The sequence below is a fragment of the Filicampus tigris genome, chromosome 12, assembly GCF_054856515.1.
Source record: "Filicampus tigris isolate MCC_2025a chromosome 12, RoL_Ftig_1.0, whole genome shotgun sequence".
NCBI lineage: Eukaryota > Metazoa > Chordata > Actinopteri > Syngnathiformes > Syngnathidae > Filicampus > Filicampus tigris.
In genome coordinates this window covers 15,907,425-15,918,020 of record NC_141228.1, presented here as the reverse complement: position 1 = coordinate 15,918,020, position 10,596 = coordinate 15,907,425, and the positions used below count along the sequence as shown (strand labels likewise).

General features: G+C 42.3%; 1 protein-coding gene across 2 annotated transcripts; it reads left to right on the top strand.

Moving 5' to 3' along the window:
- Positions 1 to 322: 322 nt before the first annotated feature.
- tbc1d23 (TBC1 domain family, member 23) lies at positions 323 to 10,468 on the top strand. Of its 2 annotated transcripts, XM_086048183.1 has the most exons (19): positions 323 to 412; positions 1,826 to 1,937; positions 2,011 to 2,116; positions 2,280 to 2,484; positions 3,918 to 4,041; positions 4,134 to 4,258; positions 4,326 to 4,372; positions 4,750 to 4,853; positions 4,934 to 5,056; positions 5,137 to 5,229; positions 5,355 to 5,525; positions 5,597 to 5,639; positions 5,729 to 5,835; positions 5,935 to 6,068; positions 6,503 to 6,547; positions 8,008 to 8,096; positions 8,177 to 8,312; positions 8,431 to 8,628; positions 9,391 to 10,468. In XM_086048183.1, exons 1-19 carry the CDS (start codon positions 375 to 377, stop codon positions 9,473 to 9,475), a joined length of 2,085 nt encoding a protein of 694 aa, XP_085904309.1. In that variant the 5' UTR covers positions 323 to 374; the 3' UTR covers positions 9,476 to 10,468. The 2 variants fall into 2 exon arrangements, with proteins under 2 accessions (XP_085904309.1, XP_085904310.1); XM_086048184.1 differs by lacking the exon at positions 6,503 to 6,547.
- Positions 10,469 to 10,596: the final 128 nt, after the last annotated feature.

Sequence of the window (10,596 nt, the reverse complement as noted above, 5' to 3'; positions counted from 1 at the left end):
CCTAAATGCAGCCACATGAAATATATCATACTCTACGAAAATACGTTATTAAATAGCTACAGCTTGCTTTGCATACATAGGAAAAACAAATGCATAAAACCATAAAGGTTAACTACTTATTTCAGAATATTTTTTTATTCAGTTTTTTTAGATTTTATTTCAGTTTTTGGGAATGTATTTTTCATCTCAGAAAAAAAGCCCCAAAACGGAAAAAGTATTCTGAAATACAGTACAGGAAAAAACATATTCCATAAAACAGAAAATTAAAAAACAAAACAAAACAAAGCCCAAATCATCTTGTTAGTCCCACCCATGAGCCAGCGACAAACTCTCGCGATACTTGTTGGCACTTGACGTGTCTCGACAACACAATAATGGCGGATGCGGTGGAGGAAGCGCTCCAGGGCAGTTGGTGAGACACTCTGCTTTTTGTCTTTTACTTGAAGCGACACCTCCCAATCTCCTCCTGTCAGACTCAAATTATCCACTGCGGGTCATCCGTACTCAATCGACGATGAGTTTGTGTAGTTTATCCACTGCGTCGATTGCTTTTGTCACATTTGTTTCCTGTTCTGTACTCATACATGTATTCCTGGTTTCGGCCAGCTAATTAACATTTTTCCCTTAACCAGCATGTTCCGAGTCAACCCCACGACGACTAATTCGTGTATTTTGTGGAGCTTTTGAAGAAAATGCCTCTTTGGGGACATCTCTGTTGCTTGGTCAGCTGATCTGGATAGCAGGCTAGCTCGCTAAGAAGACTAACGAGACCAGCTACGATTTGTTCCCCTCAAGCATAACCAAATCGGAACGCAAGTTTCAACAATAGCTTGTTTTGTTTGCCAGCTTGACCTGCTAAAATAAACGGGATATCTGACACAATACCTCGTTTCTATGCTTGACCGAGTCGTATGGAGTCAGAAAAGACAAGAGATCAGCATCATCCCCTCGGAATGAATGGAATGTCATGTTATAATGGGAAGCATCGTTTCATATGATTTTTTTGCCACCTGTTGCAATCCTAACACACGCAATAATTTAGAATCTAATTGATAATTGAAATTCTCACGGCTTGTCCGATCAGGGGTCGCCACTGTAGTCACTCGCAGGATTTGTTTGGCAGTTTTTAACTTGTTAGCTAAATCTGCCCATAATTACAGTTAAAAATCCAATAACAGTAATTTCATCAGAACACAGAACACGACTGTACTTGGGTTTGGAGCTGGTTTAATAATAGAAAAGAAATTCAGTGTTGATGTTGACGTGTAGCGCCACACACGAGCAAATGGCACATTTACAGTAGGCTACTTGCATGTAAAATGACAACAAAAGGGTAACTGTATCATAGCCTCTCGATTTGAGCCGTATCGAATAGTAATCCCAATGAGTCGACCCGAATCAAATCGTTCCACTTTCAAATCGAACCGTGCTTGAATCGTTTCACAGCCCACGTATTGAAAACCGTATCGAATCGTCTTTGTGGAGGGATGCACACCCCTACTATTAACACAAGGCACCATTATAATGACTAATTATTTGTGATTGGCACTTTAATACTCCAAGCTCCCATCACCATTTGTGAAAAAAAAAAAAAAAAGTCCACTGCTGCCTGATTCTTTTTCTCCAATTAATGACATAATGTCAACATTCGGGCATTGGCATAATGTAGGGGGGACATATTACAGCCGTTGGGGAGTCGGAGAGCGTATATGGGCCAAGTGACAGCCGGCGGTCGGAGTAGCTGAAATGACTCAAAACGCTGACTCGAAAACAAGAGCAAAAATGTTTTATAGATAAGAATGAATGGTATTTTTAATACCCTCAGGGACCAGGATCTAGCTGAAGCTCTGGACTCGGGTGGTTCCGACATGGAGATGGACAAAGGCGTTGTCCACGTTCAGGAGACTTCAGCTCAACAGAGAGGAAAGATGTGGAAGGTACAATTGACTGAAAATAAAGGTTTAAATGCCACAAGTTGAACATCAACGGCTTGTTGTTGTGTGTCGCCAGATTGCGCTCAACGTATCAGGTAAAGGAGACTCTCTCGCACCATGGGATGGTGTCCTTGATTTACCAGAACAGACGCTCATTCACAGTCGCAGTCAGCAGCTGATTGGTGAGGAAATGCACATCACTGGTTTGAATACAATCACCCCATTTGGTGTTCAAATCATCATGCCATCAAATCCGCTGACCCAATATCTGCGTTTGGTCACATGATATTCCCAATGCGAGGCCGAGAGCATTTGTAACTTTTTTTGGCGGGTCCCCACATTCAGAGCAGCTGCAAGTTTCCGAGGAGGAGCGGAGCGACATGGTGTCCGACGTGGAGGCGGTGGTCACCTTCTACTGCAAGTCGCGCAACATCAGCTTCACTTCGGACGTGAGCTGGCCGCACCTTCTCAAGCCGTTGCTGGTGCTTCGGCTAGCCCGCAGCGACCTCTACAACTGCTTCTACGCCATTATGAACAAGCACATACCCCGGTGGGTGTGCTGTCCAACTACTCTACTCCCTAGATACAAAATCATGGATGAGCAACTTTAATGCTGGAACGGGCCACAATTTTTCATCAGTGCTATTGGGGGGGGGGGGGGCGCATCGGGCTACGCACTTCCTAACCTGCTGGATTTTAAAATATGGACAAAATATGTGCATACGTGCTCGTAGTATAGTTCGTTTTTGATAATTCACTTTTCAATGCATGCAAAATAGATCCACTATCCTAACCCGACAACAGTGGGTTTGAAGCAAACAACAAAAATACCACGTACTGTAATTTTTTTTTTTCAGTGCATAGAAATTGCCATTCAAGTGCGGCACAAAACTGCTGAACAAGAAATGCAAAAATGAACTTACTTCAATTTTAATATTGAGGTGCTATGTTTGTCCTGCATGTCATCCCAAATTCACAAAAAAAATGTAAGGCTTACTAACCTTTTAGTAAAGGGCAATATAAGACTAATAGTAGGCACAAATGAGACATCTGCCATCTGGTGGTGTTTGATGATAGTACTACTAAAAACTACTGTTGACCCCTGCATATTTGCAGTTCTGCACCCGCAGATTAACATATTTGCAGAGGTTTTTCTTTTTTTTTTCCCCCTCCAATAATTTTTCATCGCCACCCTCTTAAAATAATGGCGCAAGTCATATTTTGAACATCTCAGGTTGCTCGCCACACCTGCTAAAATCGTTTATGCCTTTAGTTATACAGATCAATCGTTTCTACCCCTGAAATGAAATTATTAATAGATATAATCAGTATTTGGTTCAATTTTTTGTGGTTTCTGAAAAAAAGACATTATTTTAGGAGGGTGATGATATTTTTATTTTTCCTGGATTTATTTCCCCATTTCTCGTGAGTATTGAATTTTTCGCCACATTTTTTAAATAGGTTGGGTTTGTTAATAGAAAATCCCAGAATATAATATATAATTTTTTCAAAAAATAATCAAGGGGCCACTCAGTTGACCAACCCTGCCCTAGAATACCACTCCAAAAATATTAAGCACTCAAAAGTACCGCCATAATGACCACATTAAAATACAGTTACGTAGTAGGCCTAAGTGTTCACAAATAAGAGGCATAGGTATTATTCATAACTAATATTATTGTACGGAATGCAAGATATTGTCATATTTTTCACTTTGCATTCCACTCAAACAATGGTTCTCAAACGTTTTCTAATACGAAACAGCTGTCCTGAAATAATGATGCAATCAAAATGTGTTAAATAATAATCACATTTAAAATCATAACACTGAGCGGATAAATATCGTAATTAGATTATATTTAAAAAAGGTTCAGCCCTAGAATGATTAATTGATTCTGACAACAACTCCTATATGATTTTTTTATTTTTATTTTATTTATTTATTTTTTTTAAAATTGTGAGCATTCTTTTCTTTTTTTTCAGGGAGTGTGTGCCCAAGGGCCGCCCATTCCACCTATACAGACTGCTCCTGCAATACCATGAGCCTGAACTCTGCTCCTTCTTGGATACCAAAAAGATCACGCCTGACTCATATGCCATCAACTGGGTTTGTTGGAATTCCACGAATGCCTGCCTGATTCTTTCGGGAATTTAACTGTGGCATCAAAATCCCCGAACGCCTCTTGCCTTCCTCCACAGATGGGCAGCCTGTTCTCTAGCCACTGCCCGCCTGACGTCACCCAGGCTCTGTGGGACTGCTACCTCCAGCAGGCGGACCCGTTCCTCATTTTTTTTCTCATGCTCATCATCCTCGTCAATGCCAAGTAAGTTTTTCCCGCGGGAGTAAATTGGACTTTTTACTTATTTTGGTTTTGTTGATTCAACCTGTAGAGAGACCATCCTTGACAGAGAAGGAGACAGCAAAGATGACATCATCAGTAAGTATGATCCTCCGTCTTCATACTTGAGTTGTTCACTTCTGTTTTGGGTTAACATTACGCAAAATGGTAAATGATTGACTCCTACCCCCGCAAAAAATCAAATTGGCTCAAAATCAGTTGGCAAAAAAATCAAATTGACTATCCATGCCACAAGATGGCGGCAAAGCACTTTTTCATTAGACAAGGCTATGGCTTGTCTAAATGAAGCATCTCCCCTCACTTCAATGGAGGTCCTCAGTCCCTGGAGGGATTTCGTCAATTTCATTTTAGGTATTTTTTTTATTTGGTCGGCTGTAGCTCGACTCAGCTGCATGTAAGCCATCATATTATTAAAAAAAAAAAAAAAAATTAAATAATGACTTTGTGTCTCACAGAAATGCTGGAAGAATCTCCTTCTCTACTTGAGGCTGAGGACATTGAGGATTTATTTTCCCTGGCCCAGTACTACCAGAGCAAGACCCCTCTGTCTCTCAGGAAGGTTGGACTTCCTCTCCTTGGCGATCATCTACCGCATCTCGCTCTGACGTTGACCGCTGACGCCGTTTTCTCGCTTTCCAGATGAACCAAAACCTGTTCGGTAGCAGCCTCGTGGCTCTGAAGGAGGAGGACATCGACCTGAGTCAGGCGCTTTGCCTCCCCGTGTCCGTCCCGGAAATCCTGCAGGCCAACCAGCATCAGCAGGTCGCTGAGTTCCCGACCGTTTTTTAAATGCAAGAGAATAAAGGCTAACGTCGCCCCCCTCCACCGTCTTCTCTCCTCAGGATGGGGTTCGCTTCTTTGTGGTGGACTGCCGGCCGGCTGAGCAGTACAATGCCGGTCATCTGTCCACAGCCTTCCATCTGGACTCAGACCTGGTGAGTTGGTGCTACTGGTAACCATACTGGTTTGTCAGTAATACTTACATTCTGACACCCACGAGCGACCCGCCCGCTTGTTTACACACAATTCTCAATTAGTCAATGAATGCGATCCGGCACAGATGCTCCAGAACCCGTCTGAGTTCGCCCTGTCGGTCAAGTCCCTCCTGGAGGCTCAGAAGCAATCCCTGGAGTCGGGCTCGGTTGCCAGCGGAGAGCACCTGTGCTTCATGGGCAGCGGCAGAGAGGAGGAGGACATGTACATGAACATGGTGCTGGCCCACTTCCTGCAGGTGAGCGACTCGGAAAAAGGCAGGTTAATGTACACACTCGTTGTATACTGACTAAGTTCTTTGTGTTTTAGAAAAACAAGGAGTACGTCAGCATCGCCAAGGGGGGCTTCATGGGTGAGTGGTCCACATGGACAAGTCGCCACATAATGTAATGGTGGACAAAAATGACAGCAGTATTTCACTGTTCTGGAAAATGATTTCAGCTCTACAGCAGCACCTGGTGGACATGAACGTGGAGGGCTTGGACTCGTCGTACATCCACTGGATTGTCAGCACGTCAGGATCTCACAGCAGCCTCAGCTCAGCAGACGTACGCTGCGCTGCAATTTTTTTTCCAGGGTGGGGATCGTTGGCCTAAAACTGTATTTGGAAGTGAACACGTCTCTTGTTCTCTTGCGTGCCCATTCAGGGGGAGTCTCTTAGTGACGGCAAAGGTGTCAAGTCATTGGTCAACAAAATGACTTTTGCCCTCAAGTCCAAGTCAGTGAATGTAAAAGAGAAGATGATCAGCTTTATTGAGAACACGTCCACCCCTGTGGACAGGTAAGAAATCCCTTTTTTTTTTTTTTACTAATATTTGTCTATTTTTCAGCTGCTTTTGCTGCCCAAATTTATTTTCTGTTTATCTTATTTTTATATTTGTTCTAATATTTTCTATTAGGTTTGTTGTGTTTGCTTTCATCTAACATTTTGTTTAATATTCTTTTAATCCTTATGTAATATTTTTTTGTCATTTTTGTTTTGTATCTTTTTTTTTTTTTTATCTTAATTTGTGTATTTTTTTTCATCTAATGTAATATTTTTAAGCATTAATCCCTTTCTTGTTGGCCACAGATCTTTTCCACCAGGGAGCTTGGAAACTATCGACTTTAGAATTATCTGTATAGACGTGACCTTGACCTTTTGTCAGTGTTGCTCACTCCTGTCCCCCCAAAACAATTTATATTCACCGTACCTTGTACCTTATTTCACGCTAGAATATCTTTCAATCTGCCCTGGCCAGAGAAGGTGATTCCTGATAGGTAAGCGCTCGCTACGAGCACTAAGCTCTTTTGTCACCAGCATGCCAGCAACTGGCTGTGACATGCTCTGAAGAATTGGCACCTGTGTCACATTAACGCATGCTACTCTGTATTAGCATTCATGGCTCTCTATTTAGTCGTCATGCTTTCACTAACAACATGCATTTTTTTTTTTTTTTTTTAGGCATTGATTCATTCTCACTTCAGCTTTCATCACCTTTTTCTGGGAATGTCACATAGAAGATAAAAGACCGCTTCACTTTTTTGGGGGGCAGTAATAGTCTGTCTTTCCATTCCACTCTTCTTTCCCTCCTCCAGGTCTCCCAAACTAGAAATTGGAGACAAAATTGATCAAATCTACCAAAAGAAAGACCAGAATTTCTTCTTTCACCAGGAAATAAAAGTTGGTTTTAGACTTCTCTAGCAGTAGAACTTTGGTTGTTTTCACTGCACCTTAAACTATAAAACAAACAAACAAAAAAGTCAGTGAAATGGCTTTGGATGGCAAAATAACTTGCAGATAAACAACTATGAAATGTCACTCACCATATGGCTCGAGTTGAACATCGATGGCGACGCACATTCCACAACATACCGCGACACAGTTTAAACCATCTAGTATGCATGCTCTTTTTGAATATGAGGTGCCTACACTTGTCCGACTTCCAACGTGTTGGCATTTCTCTCCCTCATAATCAACGTGACAGGCCGAGATTCGGTGCCTAATCTTGATCTGCTATTCAAAAACTGTGCTGATCTCAAAACTAAAGCGATGCAACGCCGCCATCTACAGGGATCTGTCACTCATTTGCAGCGGTTTACGAATTTCACCCTGCCCTTTGAAAAACACACTTGACGAACATATACGTCAGTGGCGGTAAACGGTTGGATTCCAGCTGCTGAATTTCGACAACCAAGGCAGTGAATGAGTTCACTAAGATTGACGACTGGACTAAATTTCCTGAATAGAATTTTGAGGCAAAGTAACTTCATTAAATAACTCATTCAATTAATTAACTATCTTCATATTGTATGTATTATTCTCGATGTGATCTGAGAATCTGCGCTAATGTCGCTCACCTTCCCGTAGCTCAGGTGATTAATTGACAATTGGCAGCTTTGTCAGTCCCCGTTGTCTGTCGTGATTATTATTTTTTTGCTCGAATGACAACGTTCTATTCTAAAATGATATGTCAATGCAAATGTTTGACCCTAGGAGATGTTCGAAATGCACACCAATTGAACAGCTTGTGTTGTCAAGAAAATAGAACTATTGGTAAATTTGATTCGGATGAGCCTCCTCCATTCTTAACTCTTCATGTCAAGCTTTTCCTTTTTTCTGCAGCTTGGAGGTCTTCATCTGCCATCGCCATTTGTGTAGAATGGATGAAGTGGGCCTTTTTTCCACAGGAGTGTTACTGTCTCGGCATTCTTCCCGCTAAATCGTTTTCTCTCTCCAGGCACGTGAGCAGCAGCGACCGCGTGGGCAAACCTTACCGCGGGGTGAAGCCCGTTTTCAGTATCGGCGACGAAGAGGAATACGACACAGGTGGATGCGTGGCGGTCGTCTTCTTTCGTCATCAGTTGTGAGGAGCCTTTTTATTGATGGGTCCCTTTTGCAAACGTTAGATGAGATCGACAGTTCGTCCATGTCGGACGACGACCGGAAGGAGATTGTCAACGTTCAGACGTGGATCAACAAGCCTGACGTGAAGCATCACATCCCGTGCAATGAGGTGAAGGAGACCGGCCACATGTTCCCCAGGTGAGCCAAGGAAAGACGTTTAGTACTTTCCTTTTTTTTTTTTTTTTCATGATGTTTTTATTCAATATAGTGCTGGTTTTCCTTATGTGAGTCTTTTGTCTGTTGTGGTGGATTGTAGCCACTTGCTGGTCACAGCGACGCACATGTACTGCTTGCGCGAGATCGCCGCCAGGAAGGGCTTTGCTTACATCCAGTCCAGGCAAGCGCTCAGCTCCGTGGTGAAGATCACGTCCAAAAAGAAGCACCCGGAGCTCATCACTTTCAAGTTTGGCAGCAACAACTCGACCGCTGGAGTGGAGATCTCTGCGGTGGAACGGTGACTTTTTTTTTAAAAAAGAAAGAATTATTGTTTTAGTCACCTTAGTTTACAGCAGTCATTTTGATGAAGAAATGTAGTAAATACTAGTATGACACATACACTAAGCCGTACTAGTACAGTATATGTGTGTGTGTATTTATTTATTCATTCATTCATTCATTCATTCTTTCATTATGTACATGTGGCTTGAAAACAAAGCGGGAAGAGTAGGGCCCGATCCATATGGATTTTTTGGAGGCTGATGCCGAGTCCGAAATTTGTCATTAAAACATTTCGGCAGGTTTTTTTTTTTTTTTTTTTTTGTGCTGATTATTAAAGAGTTAATACCAGCCAATTTAGTTTCTCACCGAAATGTATGGGGTGCTCGATCATTGCCAAGAGCCTCTCAAAATATCCACGTTCTAGCTTTATTCTTGCCCGTTTGCTCTCTTTGTGGCAATCTTCTTCCTAGAAAATATGCGCCATGTTTTTATGGTTCAATAAAAAAAAATCATGCAGTGCAGTATACTGTAAGTGGAGCCGCAAAACCCGATGCAGGGTCACGGTTTTTTGTAGCATCAGTTATTAATGTATGGTGCTCAATCGCTTGGTTTGTTGGCGCGAGTCGCCAACTGTAATTTTTTCGCGATGGCCCGCTTCAGTCGCGTTGGTTGCGTCGCTCCGCCTGCACACAAGCCGCAAACTTTAACAATCCAGTCTTGGTTGGGGTCTGCTCTCTGCCGACTCTCATGACAGTTCCTTGTGTTTCCCTCGTCTCAGATATCTAATTCCCAACGCCGGAGATGCCACCAAGGTGATTAAACAGCAGATTATGAAAGTGCTCGACGCGCTGGAGACCTCGTAAAAGGGAAGACGATGGCGACGCGGACGACAACGGCGGCGTATCGTGGCCGCTTGCCCCTGACTAAAACTGTTCCAATCACCTCGGGCCCCGACGTGGTGCGGTGTAGGTCCTCGGATGTCACGCCGCTCCACTGCACAACTGCGGGAGCCAGGAGCGTATCATGCTGCCCTCTTTACACTAACTTATAAATTATATATATATTGGATATACTGTATTATTTGTTAATTCTAAAGCAGTGCTATTCCACTTTGGAAGCTTTCCTCTGGCCTTAAGGTAGCGTTACTATCCAAGCAGTTGTTTAATGATTACGTGACATTCTCTGTTAAATGTTTAACAGTGTTTCCGCTGTCTTATTTCCACAAGAGTTAGTTGATTTTAGGTGGAGAAGTGCAGAATGTACAGAACTAGTGCCGGCGATGTTACCGTCGACGAGTTTCTTTGATTTTTTTTCCAGCAGGCAGCCTTAAGTAGAAACCCCTGTGAGGTTCCTTATAAATATGTACATATGATATGCTGCTGTTATGTGAAGCATCTCCAGAGTTAAGAGTATGCAGCAAGGCTTTAAATTCATCTCCTCTTGTGTGATGTAGCAACTGAGCATCAACCTTTGGTTGTTAGATTAGATGAGGTTTAGTGATCATCATTCATCACACCAGTATTTGTTTTGCTTGCTTAAAAGGAAACATTACTGATTATACATATTGTACAATATGGTCAACATAAACTTGAAGACAAGACTTACAATGATTGCCTTTGTTCACTCCAATCTTCCTCTTGTCTTACGCTCAATGCATCATGCTGTAAATGTGATACTTGCAGTATTTGAACAGGGATGAAACTATTGGGGTTAGTCTGTGTACCTCTGGTTAACATCGCTGACAAAAGGATGGCACCACTTTCGCAAAGCAAAAAAAAAAAAAGTGTAATTTGCACCTTACTGTACTACTATTATTTTCTAAACATTTCCCATTTTAATAAAAGGAAGTGATATCACTGCTGTATAATCGCTTTGTTTTTATGGACAAAAATCGCGTCATTTAACTGAAAGCCAATGAGGAAATCAACATTCTCGCACCCAAACGCCATTGGCTGCCACACTTCCGCCCCCTGGAAATGTCACC

Bases quoted from the DNA above. Each gene is read 5' to 3' on its own strand.
- tbc1d23 (XM_086048183.1), top strand. From the start codon at position 375: ATGGCGGATGCGGTGGAGGAAGCGCTCCAGGGCAGTTG. The intron at 5,057-5,136 runs GTCGCTGAGTTC...TTCTCTCCTCAG, and splicing joins AGGCCAACCAGCATCAGCAG to GATGGGGTTCGCTTCTTTGT. The intron at 6,548-8,007 runs GTAAGCGCTCGC...TTCTCTCTCCAG, and splicing joins GAGAAGGTGATTCCTGATAG to GCACGTGAGCAGCAGCGACC.